We start from the raw sequence: 17,618 nt of genomic DNA on the forward strand, positions 1-17,618 counted from the left end.
ACTCGAGTCTGCAGAGCCTCAGGCATGGTATCACAAGCTTCCAGACTGTTCCAATCCAGGCTCTCCTGCCAGCTCCTCCTGAGACATGGCTGATGCCACATGACTGCCCTGTTCAGGTCCACGCCAAGCATAAAACCAAACTCTCTGGACTGGCTTTTGTGGCTTTCCATAATTTGATCTCACCAGACTTTATTTTCCATCACAGCTCAAACTGTTCCTTCCTTTTGGGACCACGGGACACAGCTCACTTAATCCTGCTCTCCCACTGGTGATGCCCACCCACTCTGCCTGCAAGCCCTACCACTACACATCTTCAAAAAATGGCTCCACCCTTCCTGATTCCACCCCATCACAGAAGGAAGCTTCTTGTGATGCTTCCTTATTTTGGATGTGGCTCACTTCTTTCCCCTTCCAGTTCCTTTGGGCCCCCATAAAGCCTCCTTGGCTAAGGGCGACAGGCCCTCTCCTTAGCACTGGGCACTGTCTGTCTAACTAGGGCTCTCTCTGGGCACCCGGTAGCAAGGACAGCAAGATAAAACAAAATGCCGATTCTAACCGCCTCTGGCTTCTCCACTGCATTTCTCACCTGAATGCCCTGCACACCAAATCTTCCACGGGGCCACCCTTGACTTCTAGGGCAATTCCCAAGAATCCAGCAGAGGGGTGGGGAAACCAAGATTGACATGAAGGACTCAAGGGAAACCTCTGGAAAGAAGAGACCAGACACTAAAAGAGATGTGTGTGAAATACTTGTTTTTTATTGGTTGGCACAAGATTACAACCTACAGTTTCAATGCCCTTCCCTCCCACACAGCTCAAATGGAAGGAAATTCATTAACACATAGAAAGGAACGGCAGGGTCACAGGTTTAAGCATTTGTTTTTACAAAAAGGAGTGGGATGTGGGGGTGGTCAGTTTTATGGGTAGTAACAACATTCTCTCTAGATTGCAGGGGTAAGTCTGCCTGGCCCCCGATGCTGGTACCACATAAGGGACACATTAGTAAAGCAGGGAAAGGTTTTATGTGTGGCTGGCCTGCTCTTAAGAGAGGAAGGTGGGATGGTATCTGCTGTGTACCTGACTCGGACCAATCCTGGGGCTGGACTGGTACCCCTTTCTTCTCAGCCCTCCTCCACAACCTGACTGTACTGCCAGCCGCACCCATGGGAAGGAGGTGTGAAGGAAGCCTGAGAACATCCGCCTTGAGAAAAGGAGGAAAACTATTTTCTTCCGCCTTCTCTGGACCAAATTCCACTCCCCGCAGCTCCAGAGAGCACTGCAAAAATCTTCCTTAGAAATGCTGTGAAGACGCGGGGAAGAGGCCAGCCCAGACAGGTGGTCCCGAGCAGGCTGGAAGAAAAGCTTCACTTTCCATGCAGTACCAAGCAAGGTTGTTTTGGAAAAACGCAAACAAACCAAAAACGGAAACCAAGACCATTTACCCACGGGCTGGGTAGCTCCTAAATCCTGGAACACGTTTGGATTGGGGTTAGGGCAATTTTACCCCAGCTCCTTGTTTCAAAACCCACACCAGATGCCAAGAGGTTTCAGGACCACAACTGACCTCTTTCCCTATAAGCACCGTTCTTTGGATTCCCAGTTTTGTTGAGCTCATTTGGGGTCATACTTGCCATCCTCTTCAAAAATGACTTGGTCTCTTGTTTGTTCCGTTTTCTACCCCTTTCTACCATTATGAACAAACTGTCTAAACAGGAGATCCATATATGCTCTCATCCTGCAGCCTACAAGGATCAGGTGACCTAGTGATGAGAAGCTAACTTACTTGCTTTCCTGGGTGGTCCTGGTGGAAAGGAATAGCAGCAGAGTTCTGGTGGGATCGGGCAGTCTGGTCTGAGCCACTGTGTGATTCCTCAGGGGACTGGTCCCTGGGTACATGGGCCCTTGGCTCTGTCTCAGTTCCAGAGACATTACTCAACTTGGCTATTTAAGCCTCAGCTAAAACATATGAGCATGAGGGAAAAGGGACAAGAAATACTTTTGTCTTCTGGAAAAACAACACATCTCGGCTACTTTGCCTCTTAACCCACAGGGTTCCCTGGAAACACCTGTTGAACCTGGCCAAGAGGAGACTGTATCTGGATGGTACACCTGTAACGGTTTATCACTTTTAAAACTGAAATGGTCCCAGGGATGTTAACCTTCCTGCTGATGATGGCAGATGAGTGAAGTGAAGGTGCTCATGTGAGAAAACTCCTTAAAAACCCTTAAGCTCTTTGGAGACTACACACCACAGCTGAGCAAACCAAGGCAGGGCCTCACTGCCTCCTCAGAGCCAATCCCTGACCATGTCATTGGATAGGATAGAAGACAAAGTCTTTGAAATGGAGGCTGGGTTGGCAAAAGTAAGCAGACGCGCTACTGCTGGCCTTCCACTCCTCTCTCTCATACACCTAAGAGGGCGAGGAACACTTGCTTCAGGTCCATTTACAACAGTTCCCAACGGCCTGAAATACTCCTGACTTCCTTAATAACGCACATGGAAAACTGGTAAGCTGTTTTTCTAACTGAAATTTTACTTATTCTAACCACCAACCTTTTCTTTGATTACCAACCAGTGTGACAGTTTTCAGATCACAAAATAATAGAACAGACTGACATTTACAAAGCTGTACTACACACTGATTTCTTTTACAGTCGGGTTGGCCGACTGCTTTTCTAACTACTAACCTAACGCCATGCCACTGGGCCCTGGACGCTGATGTTTCTGTTCCCTGAGCAACACATCCATGTCCGTTCACAGATGGAAGTGAGGGGGTGAGATTCTCAGAGGCTAAACAAAATTCTGGTAGTAAACTGGATTTTTGAAGGGAGAGACCCCTTGGAAAATTCAGAGCGAAAATGCTCAGTCACACAGGGTGAGCGGGCAGGTCAGTCCGTCTGTGAGCTCCAGCTTAGGTGCCTCTTGTTCCCTTCTGAACTCCTTCATGTTCTTGGGAGGACACAAGCCTCTTGCTCACCAAGCTAAGGCCCTTCAAGTCTCCTTTTTACTTCAGCATTTTGGAAGCTCTCCAAGACTTACCTTCAGATCTGGGGAGGTTCTGTGTGGAGCAGACCTATCCTCCTTATTCCTGCTCCTGGGTGTCTTCATAATCAGCCTCTAACTTCCCTGGCATAAGTCCTATCTGTTCTGCTGCTGGACTGAGTAAACATAACTAGATATCCTTTGGACCATTAATTAGTGACACATTTTCTCCACAACAAAGGGAGGTTAAAGACCAAAGTTTATTAACCTGGGAAGGTTTTTTTCGGCAAGACAATACAGAGGTTAAAGAGGCTATGTGGATCAGTCACTGCTTTAGCTTACCATTTTCAATTCAGCACGAAAGTGCTCAGAAGACAGGCTCAGATCAGCATGACTTCTCAAAGGGATTCACAGGCAATCTTACTGACAAAATGATTTCCCAAAGCTGAGCCACTAGCCCCGCCCGACAGAGAGGGGAGTACAGTCTTAAGGCCCAGCATTGGCACTGAGGCATCTTGCTTTTTTCCCTAAGGAATTCCACAAAGGCTTAAGAGTTTGAACTAAATGCCTGGCTGGAAGCTCAAGTCCAGGAGAGCTACTTCACTGTACTGTTGAGATGTTGTCTAAAAGGTACAGTCATATAACAAGCAATTTAGTAGCTAATTATTCCAGAAAAGACTTAATGTTCTCTGAATCAATGATTAATAGAATCTTCGCATCTGGCCTGGCTGGGGGGGGGGGCTCAGGGGACAGGAAAGGGAGGGAGGAAGGATGGGCAGCACATCAGAATGGTGATGAACCTGGCCAAACGGCAATGCTGCTGCTGTTGTATCCTTAAATGCCTATATCCAGGGTTTTAAATGGTGCTTTTTTTTTTGTGCTTCCTGATAGGAAGTCAAATAAGTTTTATATTAAGAACTGGGGATATAAACCAAAGGAAACCTAGTTATTAAACCATCAACTGCTGGAGGAACAGAGGCAATGACTGCTTTCTACCTTCTAGATATTAATCTTGCTTTTTTGGCCAAAAGCCCTTTCTTCAGCATTCCGAGTTAACACGGCTTCCTTATAAGCTCCCCTCCCCAGGTGGACAGTCTTATTTTCAAAGACAAGCTCAAACTCAGCAAATTATCACTGTAAACAAAGCTTCAGGGAAGAGACATGACTCTCACTTTAAAATCTTCATGTCAGAGATAGCCAAAATCATGTAACCACCTGCCCCAGTTCAAGTAGTATGCCCAAATCACAAAATAGGATTCCCTTCCTATTTATTAATTTTTAAGGGAACTAGGAAGACAAACTGATTAATCTAAAGGTGAGAGGTATCATTTTCTCAGATGCTCCAAGTAGGCTTCTCATATCCCTGAAAGGTTATCAGTTAAAGACAAGAGCTTCTGAGGCTAACTGCAAAAACATGGTCAAATGTAAAACCGCGGTTTTGGAGGCAGGGTGTGTGAAAGGCTGCTGGCCTCCAAAGGACAGCATGCCTAGCCTTTCTGGGCTCCTAGGACCTGTGGTGACCTCGAGCCAGCTGATGCACAGACAACAGTATCTTTTAGGGACTGCAGCCAATGCTCCCGATTTACTTTTTTTTTTTTTTTATGGAACGCTTCACGAATGTGTGTGTCATCCTTGCGCAGGGGCCATGCTCATCTTCTCTGTATCGTTCCAATTTTAGTATATGTGCTGCCGAAGCGAGCACTACTTTTTTTTTTTTAACCTTAAAATCTCAAACGTTTCATTTTTAGGTGGTATCTCAAGTGACACAGAAACACAGCTTCCCTGGATGGTGAAGTAAGTCTCCACTGCAAAACTCACCACAGAGCACGGAGAATGGCTCTGCGGTGCTCTCACCTGCTCCAGGTTAGATGGGTGCCCGGATGGAGGCAAGGCTGAGCCACTAACTGGACAGCTACATATCCTGGAAGCCTTTGCAGCCTTGAGGAGACAGGCTCTATCCAGCAGGCTCAGAATAAATGACTGCCACCTCACCTGCGTAGTATGAACTGCAGTGCCTCGAGTCTGACCTCTTTCGCAGTCTTTAAAACTAAGAACCAGAGCTGTTGGTGCCCGGTGTAACGCGCTGCAGCCGAGCCGCCTCTGTGACGGACGTAGCCATGAAGGAAGAGGAGCACAGGCCCAAGGAGAAGCGAGTAACCCTGTTAACGCCCCCTGGAGCCACAGGCAGCAGTGGTGGGACTTCAGGGGACAGTTCCAAGGGGGAAGATAAACAGGATTGCAACAAGGAGAAGAAAGAGGCGCTGAGCAAGGTGGTAATTCGAAGATTACCTCCCACTTTGACCAAGGAGCAGCTTCAGGAACATCTTTAACCTATGCCTGAACATGATTATTTTGAGTTTTTTTCTAATGATATGAGTCTGTATCCTCATATGTATGCCAGAGCATACATCAACTTTAAAAACCAAGAGGACGTTATTTTACTCAGGGATCGCTTTGATGGTTATGTATTCCTTGACAATAATGGTCAGGAATATCCTGCTATGGTAGAATTTGCACCTTTTCAAAAAGCTGCAAAAAAGAAGACTAAGAGAAGAGATACCAGAGTCAGGACTATTGATGATGATCCAGAATATAGAAAGTTTTTGGAAAGTTATGCCATGGATAATGAGAAAATGACATCTACTCCAGAGACACTGCTAGAGGAAATAGAAGCAAAAAATAGAGAATTAATAGCTAAAAAGACAACCCCACTTTTGGGCTTCCTGAAAAACTAGCAGAGAATGAGAAAAGAAAGAAGGAGAGAAATAGAAAGAAAAAGGCAAAGAGAAGAAGAGAGGAGGAAATGGAAAGAAGAGGAGAAACGAAAGCTAAAGAAGATAAGACAGAATATTCCAGAAAGGGACAAATTAAAGGATGAACCAAAGATTAAGCTGCTCAAGAAGCCAGAAAAAGGAGATGAAAAAGAAAGCCAAGACATTGGACAAAGAGAATCTCAGTGATGAAAGAGCCAGTGGGCAAAGTTGTACATTGCCCAAGCGTTCTGATAGAGAATTTAAAGATGAAAAACCAAAGAGACCTGAAGATGAGAGCAGCGGAGACTACAGGGAGAGGGAACGGGATTATGAACGAGATCAGGAGCGCATACTTCGAGAAGAAGAGGCTGAAGCGGCGAGAAGAGCGCCATAGGCAGAAGGAATCCTATGAGAAAGAGAAGACTTTTAAGAGAAAAGAAGAAATGAAAAAGGAGAAAGAAACACTTTGGGATAAAGGAAAGAAGGCCGAAAGTACAGAATCAATAGGAAGCTCAGAAAAAACTGAAAAGAAAGAAGTGGTCAAGAAATTGAATAAGAAACAAGGATTGTCCAGCAATGCAGCTTTACCAACCAGGAGCTCGAAGCCGAAATCGACTCTGTCCCCCTGATGACAGCACCAAGTCTGGTGACTCAGCAGTAGAACGGAAGCAGGAAAGTGGTATTAGTCATAGAAAAGACGGAGGAGAGGAGTGATAAGTACAGATGGCCTTAGGTGTCCTGACTGTCTAGGCAGCCAAAGAGCACACGTTAAGCAATCCAGAAGTGCCTTCAGGGCAAAGGAATAGAGAGAAAGGGGGTCGCTGTGCTGGTGGGGTACACTGCAGAGGAGTTACTCTTGTGTCAAAGCAGGAATATGATCAGAGGTTCAGAATTGGAAGTACGATTTCATTGCTTTTGCAATTTCTACAAATTACTTTTAAAGTGTCAGAAAAAGGTGATGGTGAGGACATGCATTGCAATTTGCAGGGGGGAATATCAAGTGAGGACTTCATCACGTGTGACACGAGAGAAAAGTAAGAGCTGGTTCTAAACCAAAAGCTGTTGTTCATCCTGAATTGAATTTTCTTAATTTGGGTGGAGCAGAGTCGCTTTGAAGCCTTGTTCCAATCTAGTTCTATTTCATTGTTGATGATAACTGTTGACTTTGTGTAGTGTAGAAACAATAAGCATATGTCCTTGTAGTAAAAGTACAGGGAAGGATAGATCATACTTTCGTTGATGCAAAAAATTTAAATAGTTAATGTTAATTCTGTACCCAATGTCCTCAAGTTTTAGGATTAGTTTTAGTTTTTTGTTTGCTTACATGAGCTTAGCATAAAGAATATTTTTAAACATCTCGTTTTGTCTTCAGCATTTTTTCTATTAAGAGGTAAAATGTAGTCCTTGTTTGATTCTTGACAATTCAGTGTGTGTTTGATCTTAGGTCTCATGATATGAGTGCATACCATCTCAAGGAAGGAAACTGCACCAATGTCTATTCGTGTTAAATAGCAACTTTTACTCTCAGCTTGTTTCGTTTTGATGCCAATAAATAGTAACAGAAAAAACAACAACAACAAAAAAAACCTAAGAACCAGAAGGGCCATCTGCGTTATTTAATCACCATTAAATAATACCTTCCCTCCCCATACCTGCTTAACTGTCCCACAAGTCTCCTGTGTTTTATAAAGATGTGGGCTATTTTCTGAAATGCAGATGGGACTAGGATGAAGCTGTGTTATCAATCACAGCCAACTCTTATTTCTCTTAAAGCAAAAATTCATCCCACTGTGATTTTTCCAGGTATTTCCTGCAAATCTAAATCCATGCTCGATAACAAAGAATATTAAAATCACACAGTTGTGGCAAAAATCACATTGTGGCTATTAAATCCTTTTTGTGAACTAAAAAAAAGTAAATGTGGCTTAGGCTAAGCTGTTGTTTTTTAAGATGAGGATGGGGACTTCAACAAAGGCAATAATAAAGTACTAGATGAAAATGTGAAATATGTGAAGGATAATGCGAAACATACACCCAGGTCTAACAAATACCTATTACTTCTCTGGTTAAGAAATTTTGGCAGGAACCTCCAATGAGCACTGTATGTGAAGAAAAGGGAAGGGGAAGGAGGATGATGAACAAATCGGCACAGAATTTTCTTCTTCTTTTAAAAAACCACAAAGGGTGACTTTTTTCTTCTAAGCAACAAAGCCAAGAGGCATTACATGGGCTGACTCCTAAGAACAAAACAAAATATTTCTTTGCCACAAAGGAACTTGACTATGTAGCAACACATTTACAAAACTACTGCAAAATACCCCCAGAGGGCAGTGACCTACTCTGCTCCCCAGAGGCTGCAAGAAACAAGGCCTCAAGGGCCTCACTGTTCCATGGGGCTGTGCAGCGCAATGCGGAAGGCAGAAATCCTGCTGTGCTGCCACCCTCCAGACCTTCTGCAGACTGAGAGGGGGTGAGACTCCCACACCCTTTGATCCTTCCAGATGGCTCAGCCTAGACCTAGCAGTGAGAGCCCTCTCCATGCAGGGCAGATGGAGTGGTGGACACTTGTGAAAACAAAACAGTCAATTCACTAACTGTTCCATCCTGTTATGTTTGTTATGAGCAAAATCAAGATTCCTGTTTCATGGGCTGCACTGTTTCTGGAAGGCTACAGAAAATCTAACATGGTTGATACCTCCTGGCAGCCCTTGTCTCACACACACGCACCCACACACACCCAAGGGGAGAGACAGAGAAAATCCTGGTCCATAAGATCACATGACCTTATTAGTGTTTCCCCAGTGGCTGTAATTTATAAACTAGAAAATTTTTTAAGTCCACTGCTATCTTTCTCTGTCCTGAGTTTGGTAGACTTTAATGGATGCTCTAGTAATAACCAGAATCTGGGACATGCAAATTCCCTGTGAGCGAGAGGCTAGGGATCTGCCCGAAACACAGGAACCTGTTTCTACCAAGCCTGAATGAGATCAGCACTGGCAGAATTAATGACAAATCAATGTCAATGAAATATTCTGCAAATAGGGTAGTTTTTGTGCTTTCTTTTGCTTCTGTTCTTTGGGGAGATAAAGGTATTGCAACCATGGGTCTAACTAATCTATCATTAAAGGACTATGATGACATTGGTAAAGACAGCCACGCTGTTCACGTGCCAGGGAGCAAAAACACCAATCCCAGATCACCAGAATCCCAGTGCAACAGAAAATAGCACCAGTTTCAACAATTCTGATGTTGGACAAAGCCTCCTTTTGTCAGTTAAGAAAGCATCAGCACAATCTCTCCAGTTAATTGCATTAATAGGAATCCATTCATGTCACTAAACAATACTTGCTGGCACAGTTCACTTTCCTGACCTAAAGACACCAACAATAATCAAAACTGCACTTTTGGGGTAGTATATTGTTACACTAGCCCAGTCAAAACACACTCAGGTCATTAAAAAAATGTAAAAATTACTGTTAGTACTGCAGTTCTGTTTTATTTTCTTATTTTTCTATTGAGATAGAGTCTCGCTCTGTTGCCCAGGCTGGAGTGCAGTGGCATGATCTTGGCTCACTGCAACCTTCACCTCCCAGGTTCAAACGATTCCCATGGCTCAGCCTCCCAAGTAGCTGGGATTACAGGTGTACACCATCACATCTGGCTAATTTTTGTATTTCTACGAGAGACGGGGTTTCACCATGTTGGCCAGGCTGGTCTCCAACTCCTGGCCTCAAGTGATTCACCTGCCCTGGCCTCTCAAAGTGCTAGGGTTACAGGCTTGAGCCACTGCACCTGGCCCTCTAGTTCCTTTTTAAAGAGTACTGACTATTTTCCTGCAAAGTACTTTCAAATCCATACCATAAAGGTAGAATTTATCTGGAAGAATGTGTTTCTTGAATTTCACTTAGCATGTGGTTAAATCTACTTTATTTTCCCCTTTATTTATTTGAACAGAACTTCAGAATGCTTTAAGTGAGGATAAGAAACAGTGTGTTCACTTTTAAGAAGAATGTGTGAATAGCAAGTTGGCATTCAGACTCAAGCCCCACGGTGCTGTTCTTATCCAATGGGACCTTTCCCTGGGGATGTAATTCCTTTCCTAGAGGTATCATGGTATCCCAAGATTACAACTGCTCTTTGGCCCTGTGTTTCAAGACTGGGAGAGAGGATATAAACTAAGAGTAGAGAGCAAAATTTAACGTTCACCAAATGATGTTCCCAAAAGTGCTGAACGCAAAGTGACACAGGGCTACAAGATCCATTTCTTTTAGTGGGATGGAAAAGTAAAAGCTTTTCTAAGTTTAAGTGCTTTATTGGAATTTTTAAATAAGGAGAACTACGATTTTAATTTCACATCTTGGCTAAGGAGATGCCACTGGAGTACGGAGACAATCTCGTGTCCTAAGCCAGGGATCAATGAGTGTACCCCTTTCTATGCCTCAATCTCAAGACCCTCTTACTTTCCAACCAAACAACACAACTGGCAAATGAAGCCAGCATGAAGCCTGTATAAAAAACCAACAAGAGAGTCTGCAGTGAGCCAGTGTATTATGTAGCCACTCTAATAAATGATTACGTGGCTTCCCATGTGGACCTTTCACATCCTGGTGGGAGATGGGAGACCAATTTAATAGCTCTGAGCATGCTCCATGATGCAATCATAAGTGCCGCACCATTACAAAGACACGCAAGCACCTGAATTTCTCCCACATACTTTTCAGGAACACGGTTACCCAGTGTGGGGACAGGACTGCATCGATGCACCTGCAAAGTATAGTTGGATGCTTCAGAGCACAAGGATGATATCCAGGTCAGCACAGTGTAAGGCATATATGGACAGGAAGAGAGGCCATTGTGGGCAATAAGTAGCATTACAGGAAAGATTCCAAACCAGCAGGACAGAAACAGTGCCTATGCTCCAGTTTTTTAGATAAGTAATCCCAAGAATCCAGTTCACCCTACTGTCAACATGTGGGGCAGAATTCAATTTCTATCATTGTTTTTCCAGATCTGGGCTGAGGCCATTTGCTCATAGCTTGGTTTAAAAAAAAAAACACACACAAAAACCGGTTTCTTCTGGTTTCCTTCTTGGCATGGAAATACAGCGTAAAGAAGGAAATGCCATGAATCCCGGGAGCACTATGAAGGTAGCTAAACTCTTCCCATACCTATGTAACTACAGTCAATGGCTAGGAAACAGAAAGAGGACAGGGAAACCTCCCCAGCTACTAGCCTCAAAAACAAAAAGCTGTATTAACTGTAAGGCTCTCAATTCCAGAAATGTCCAAATTAAAAGAGAAAAAAACCTTAAAAAATTAAACAATTAAATTTCTCTTTCTAGAAGTCATTTATTTACATATTATATGTCCAATATATAATGTGTAGATAAATGTATCCTGCAATGAAAGTGACCGCCCTACTAAACTGTATAGCACATTATAGGAAAAATTCTTGAAAGGTTATCATCTCATACTGGTATCTTTTAATAAAAAAAAAATTAAAAATCAAAGAAAAATGTCTGGCCAGGGCTAGGATAAGACAAACAGGAACACTTCAGAATCCAAGGCAGGGGAAGGCTGTTGGCCTCTCTTCAGAGGACTGCAGGGATGGGAGGAGGGAGGGACAGATCATGCACAAAAGTACTTACAAATTACACACCCAACCCCCACCCCTCAATAAAAAGAGAAGAAAAAGCCCCATCACTTAACACCAAACAGCAACATTATCAATATACCCTTTCTCTGCTGCCCATCATGCCTATTTGAAAGAAGAGGCCTGTGAGGAGAAGTGGAAAGAGCCAGGGTGAGAGGGAAGATCTGCACTTCAGTCTAGTTTCCAATTTCCATTTCTCTTACAGGAAGTCTTCAGTCATCTGATGCCTGACATCGAGCTCTGAGCAGAAACTGAGTACGTGGTGGCCACGACTGGGGTGCCATTGTTGGCTGAGTAGCCTTGCCTCAATGTTTCAAAATATGACGCCTGCACGGGTTTGTGATACTGCAGCACTTTTATGGCGTCTTCTATTTTAAACCATTCCCTCTTCCTTCCTGTGGAGGCAGAGAGAAAAGAAACTAGTACAAGAGCAGTAAGGTTTCTAAGCCCAGAATTTTTGAGAAAATGTAGAAGAAAATGTTAAAGCAATGCCTCTAAACACTTTTTTTCTTATAAAAGTAATGCAAGCACACTTCATATGCTTCAAATGCGACATCAATGTCTAATGTAGAAAATAGTGAGAACCCTGGAAACTGAAGAGCTAAGACTAACTGTGTAAAACCTATCCTCCAGAGGAAACTATGGCTAGTGTTTTCCTTCCACCCTCCTGGTTTCCTTGCTTGCATATACATTAGGAGCCGAAGCCCAGCAACATCCCTATCTCCTGTAAAAACTGACATGAGGGCGGGATGCAGTGGCTCATGCCTGTAATCTCAGCACTTAGGGAGGCTGAACTCGGCGGACTGCTTGAGCCAAGGAATTTGAGACCAGCCTGAGCAACATGGGAAAACTGTCTCTACAAAAAATACAAAAATTAGCTGGGCATGGTGGTACAATCGTGTAGTCCCAGCTACCTAGGAGGCTGAGATGCGAGGAACACCTGAGCCCAGGAGGTTGAGGCTGCAGTGAGCTGTGATCGCGCCACTGCACTCCAGCATGGTGACAGAGTGAGACCCTGTCCCAAGGTGGGGGGAATCAACAGGAGCATCAGCTTCCAGAATTACTAGGATGGCTGGTTTGTAATCAGTAACTTATTTAAAAGTTTTCTTATAAAAGTGATTTATTACCTAACATTTTTTAATGAAAAAATCTCAATACAGTTTTATACTTTTCAGTCTATTTTCTTACTCTTTTAAAATGCGTGTTTTTAAATCCTTTTTATTTTTTTCTCTTATAAAAGTAATAAGTACCCATAATCTTATAAATCAGAAAAAACCACTCTCAATACCCTAGCACAATTGCCCTTTTTTCGTATACTTGAAAAACAAGCGATCTCCGGACAACTAAATTTGGATCATGCTTTCAGGTACTCCAAATCCTGAGCAGCTCTGCTAGAGTGTTACGGTCAGGAACAAGGACTCTGAAGCCACACTGCTGGGCTCCAATCACATAGATGCCAGCTCGGACAGCTGTGCTCCTGCTTCATTTTCCTCATCTATAAAACAGACAATAAATAGGGCCTATCTCACAAGTTTGTTATGAGGATCAATATGCAAAGCACCTGAAGAGTACCTGGCACAGAGTATGTGCTGCTAAGAGTTTGCTTTCTAATTTATTGTTACTGCTTCTTTTTTACTTCACATTATTTTTTCCTTTCTTTTTTTTTCCAGAGACAGGGTCTCACAGGCTGGATTGCAATGGTATGATCATAGTTCACTGCAAACTCAAGCTCCCAGACTTCAGGGATCTTCCTGAACCAGCCTCCCAAGTAGCTAGGACTACAGGCACACGCCATACCTTCTTCTTCTTCTTCTTTTTTTTTTTTTTTTGTATAAATGGGGTCTCAAATTCCTGGCCTCAAGTGATCCTCCTGCCTTGGCCTCCCAAAATGCTTGGAATTAAAGAAATGAGTCACCACACCTGTCCTATTTCACACTATTTCTTAAGCAATCTATGTTATGAAAAACATGTGACACTGCCATTGTTAGTGGGGCTAAGGCAGGAGGTCTCCTTGAGCCCAGGAAGTTGAGGCTGCTGTGAGCGAGCTGTGATCATGCCACTGCACTCCAGTCTGGACAACAGAATGAGGCTCTTTTTTTTTAAGACGTGGCTGCATTATGTCATAATATCTAGCATGGATGTACTATCGTTCATTTAACCATTTCCATATCATTGGACCTCAACTGTCTGTGATTTTTATTATTATTACTTTTGAGACAGAGTCTCATTCTGCCACCTAGGCTGGAATGCAGTGGTGTGATCCTGGCTCACTGCAACCTCTGCCACCCAGGCTCAAGTGATTCTTGGGCCTCAGCCTGCTGAGTAGCTGGGATTACAGGCGCCTGCCACCATGCCTGGCTAATTTTTGTATTTTTAGTAGAGACAGGGTTTCCCCATGTTGGCCAGGCTGGTCTCGAACTCCTGACCTCAGGTGATCTACCTGCCTCAGCATTGCGAAGTGCTGGAATTACAGGTGTGAGCCACTGCGTCTGGCTGCATATAACTTTTATAACTATGGTGTTTAACAGCTGTATAACATTCCATCAGACACGTCATTCATTATTTGTCATTCACTGAGTTATACATTTTTTTAATTCTTTTTTTTTTTTTTTTTAACTAATCAAGCTTCCACAACAAGCTATACATTTAAGATGCAATTTTTAACCGGTAAGAATAATGGTAGTAAGATCATCTGAAGGAAGGCTCCACAGGCCTGTTTGTCATATTTTAGATTATTTCATTAGGGTCAATTCTCAGAAGTGGGAGTACAAGGTGAAAGGCTTGTTTGGATATTAATATAGCAATGGTACCTAAAAAACTTCATATCACAAGTGTGTGACTCCTGCCTGACAGAGGGTGCTCTGAGGACAGGGCCAGACCACACATTCATTGTCTCCTTTTCAGGCACTGGCACAGCTGTCAGGGAGTCTGTTTTCAGTATACCCACACTGAATTTATTTCCTTGAGCACCCTGCATTATTACTAGATACAAAGCCAAAGGGCTACAAACTGCCCAGAGTAACAATGTGAGGGGCATGGAGGCAGGGCAAACACTAACAATAAAGGGAGAATTTTAGCAAGTAAATTTTATCTGTCCAACAGAAATTAGTGTTCTTTCTAGAATATGCTTTCCTTCAGAGGTAAACAAACTGTGAACCAACCTTTGTACTACCAGAGTTTATAGTTCAAGAGATGTAAATGTAATAGCCGTATGAGATCCAAAAAATGGCTCCTTTGAGAGAATGGGTGTATCTAAAGGTTGCACCCAGCACCCTTTTATAAAATTTCACAAATTTTATAATTTTTTATATTCATATAAAATGTGAAAAAATATAAAAATATATATTCATATTTTATATCAACAAAACCAGAAACTATCTGCATTATTCTGCATCTACTAAATGATTTCTGGAGGGACTCAAACCATGAAACCAACAGTTTTCTCAACAATATGAATGTTATGAGGAACAAGACCAAGGTCCTGCTCTCACCTATGGTCCCCAAGGCCAGCAGTGAGCCTGGTATGGCAGAGGCTCTCAATCAATATCTGGTCAAGGGGTGTAGAAGTATAGCCCTTTTGAGAAGGATCCAGTTTGATTTTAGAAGCAACATTTCTTATTTTTAGGAGTCATACTTCTATTTGTGGACCATGTACTCAAGACCCAGACTCCATTTAAACATTTCAAAATACTATCAAGTTCAAAATGTACATGCTTGTTTATTAGAAACATCTTTCAATTATTTCTGTTATCTGGCTCCTTTTTTTTTTTTTTTTTTGTATTTTGTTTTTTTTTTGAGACAAGATCTCGCTCTGTTGCCCAGGCTGGAGTGCAGTTGCATGATTATGGCTCAATATGACCTCAACCTCCCAAGCTCAAATGATCTTCCTGCCTCAGGCTCCTGAGAAGCTGGGGCCACAGGCATGTGCCACCACGCTCAGCTAATTCTTCTGAATTTTGCAGAGATGAGGTCTTACTGGGTTGCCCAGACTGGTCTCAAAGTCCTGGGCTCAGGTGATCCTCCTGTGTTGGCCTCCCAAAGTACTGGGATTACAGGTGTGAGCCACTGAGCCTGGCAAGCACTTGTTTCTGGTTCTGGTAATGACCTGTCGCATGGAAAGAGCTGGCTGTGAGAAGCCCATTCCAGGCTGTCTGGTGACGGCTTACCAATGTTAACTGAATCTTCCCAGTCTTCCAGCACTTCAGTGACAATGAGCACATAGACATACGTCCTGTGCTTTCTCTCCTGGTTCTGAAGGGCAAAGAAAGAAAAACAGAGAGTTTTTCCTTAGAGTGCTGGAATTGCTGAAATGAAACACACTCCTATGCATATATCCAGAGAACTTCGACACAAAGATTCTAAACTTTTACTTTTTATGGTACTACAGTTATAGCTACATTATTCAAAATAGGCCACACTTGAATTTGAGGGTGTACTTTGGCTGGCCTTCTAAAACCAAGTATTTACATTGGTTTTTCCTCCCCTTCGCCTAAATACAACTTCACAGGAATGCTGTGATCCCTCAAGAAAAAGGCATCATATAAATTTAATTAGCTAGAACACCAGGGAGAGAAGACTGTGGATGGGTGGACCACCACAGAGGTCTCAAACTTCAGTGACCCCATCAAGACAAACAAGCTGAGTGTGACACACACACACACACACCTCTTTTCCCACTAACCCCATTCACCTTTTTTTTTTTTTTTTTTTTTTGAGACAGAGTCTTGGTCTGTTACACAGGCTGGAGTACAGTGGCATGATCTTGGATCACTGCAACCTCTGCCTCCCGGGCTCCAGACATTCTCCTGCCTCAGCTTCCTGACTAGCTGGGACTATAGGCACGCACCACCATGCCCGGCTAAATTTTTATTTTTAGTAGCGACAAGGTTCTACCATGTTGGTCAGGCTGATCTCGAATTCCTGACCTCAAGTGATCCGCCCTTCTCAGTCTCCCAAAGTGCTGGTATTAGAGAAGTGAGCCACCACACCCACCTAATTTTTGTATTTTTTTGTAGAGACAGGATTTCACCATGTTGTCCACGCTGGTCTTGAACTCCTAGGCTCAAGTGATCCTCCCACTTTGGGCCCCCAAAATGCTGGGGTTACAGGCATGAATCACAGTGCCCAGCCACCTTTTAAAAAAATTTATTTATTGCTGGGGGTGGTGGCTCATGGCTGTAATCACAGCACTTTGGGGAGGCTGAGGCGGGTAGCTACCTGAGGTCAGGAGTTCCAGAACAGCCTGGCCAACATGGTGAAACCCCATCTCTACTAAAAATACAAAAATTAGCCAGATGTAGTGGTGGGTGCCTGTAATCCCAGCTACTTGGGAGGCTGAGGCAGGAGAATTGCTTGAACCTGGGAGGTGGAGATTGTGGTGAGCCGAGATCACGACAGTATACGCCAGCCTAGGCAACAGAGCAAGACTCTGTCTCAAAAAAAAAAAAAAAAAAAATTTTTTTTTACACATGTATTTTTTCTATCAGAGACCTTTCTTTTGATATTTTTATTTTTTAAACTTTTTGTAGAGATAGGATCTCATTCTTTTCCTCATGGGAGCCCAGTGTGCGATGGCTGCAAACAGCAGCTTCCTCGGTAGTGTATGCAGCCTGTTTCTTGTATGGGTTGCTCTAAGGGACCTTGGAGACAGGCCTTCCAGACATATGTTCATGTGTCTGACCTTGCACTACCCCAATGTAGGCTCCAAACAGGCATGCGAGGTGCCTTTGGAAAGCCCCAGGGCACTGTGGCCAGGGTTCACATTGGCCAAGTGATCATGTCCATCCGCACCAAGCTGCAGAACAAGGAGCATGTGACTGAGGCCCTTCGCAAGGCCAAGTTCAAGTTCCCTGGCCGCCAGAAGATCCACATCTCAAAGAAGTGGGGCTTCACCAAGTTCAGTGCTGATGAATTTGAAGACATGGTGGCTGAGAAGCGGCTCATCCCAGATGGCTGTGGGGTTAAGTACATCCCTAATCGTGGCCCTCTGGACAAGTGGCGGGCCCTGCACTTATGAGGGCTTCCATTGTGCTGCCCCCTCATAATATGAAACAATACATTTACTTCCTGTCCAAAAAAAAAAAAAAAAGAGAGAGATGGGGTCTCATTGTGTTGCTCAGGTTGGTCTTGAATTCCTAGCCTCAAGTGATTTTCCTGTGTCAGCTTCCCAAAATGCTGGGATTACAGGTATGAGCCACTGCACCCAGCCTTGGCTGATCTTTATTTCTTAC

General features: G+C 43.5%; 2 protein-coding genes, 2 non-coding genes and 1 pseudogene across 5 annotated transcripts in view; 3 read left to right on the plus strand and 2 right to left on the minus strand.

Annotated features, from left to right (window-relative positions):
* Positions 1-736: 736 nt before the first annotated feature.
* Positions 737-17,618, minus strand: part of NUDT3 (nudix hydrolase 3) — a 124,047-nt gene continuing 107,165 nt past the window's right edge. Inside the window, exons 4-5 of the mRNA XM_032253442.1 lie at positions 15,555-15,639; positions 737-11,783 (exon numbers count right to left, since the gene is read on the minus strand). Of these exons, the coding sequence (XP_032109333.1) occupies positions 11,605-11,783; positions 15,555-15,639 (264 nt within the window). The 3' untranslated portion in view covers positions 737-11,604. The remainder of the gene's footprint in view (positions 11,784-15,554; positions 15,640-17,618) is intronic.
* LOC116533744 lies at positions 4,579-4,685 on the minus strand. Its single transcript, XR_004261426.1, has one exon. It is a non-coding gene; the product is annotated as a U6 spliceosomal RNA (small nuclear RNA).
* Positions 5,074-10,790, plus strand: LOC116533636 (annotated as a pseudogene). Its single transcript, XR_004261381.1, has one exon. The product of XR_004261381.1 is annotated as a regulator of nonsense transcripts 3B pseudogene (transcript).
* Positions 16,911-17,040, plus strand: LOC116533754. The gene has a single exon (XR_004261433.1). It is a non-coding gene; the product is annotated as a small nucleolar RNA SNORA70 (small nucleolar RNA).
* On the plus strand, positions 16,935-17,476 carry LOC116533642 (60S ribosomal protein L10-like). Its single transcript, XM_032253458.1, has one exon. It carries the CDS (start codon positions 16,991-16,993, stop codon positions 17,402-17,404), a length of 414 nt encoding a protein of 137 aa, XP_032109349.1. The 5' UTR covers positions 16,935-16,990; the 3' UTR covers positions 17,405-17,476.

Source organism: Sapajus apella, unplaced genomic scaffold (assembly GCF_009761245.1).
Source record: "Sapajus apella isolate SASKATOON/1434 unplaced genomic scaffold, GSC_monkey_1.0 scaffold83, whole genome shotgun sequence".
Classification (NCBI taxonomy): Eukaryota; Metazoa; Chordata; class Mammalia; order Primates; family Cebidae; genus Sapajus; species Sapajus apella.

Coding starts and splice junctions, on each gene's coding strand:
- LOC116533642 (XM_032253458.1), top strand. CDS start 16,991: ATGCAGCCTGTTTCTTGTATGGGTTGCTCTAAGGGACCTTGGAGACAG.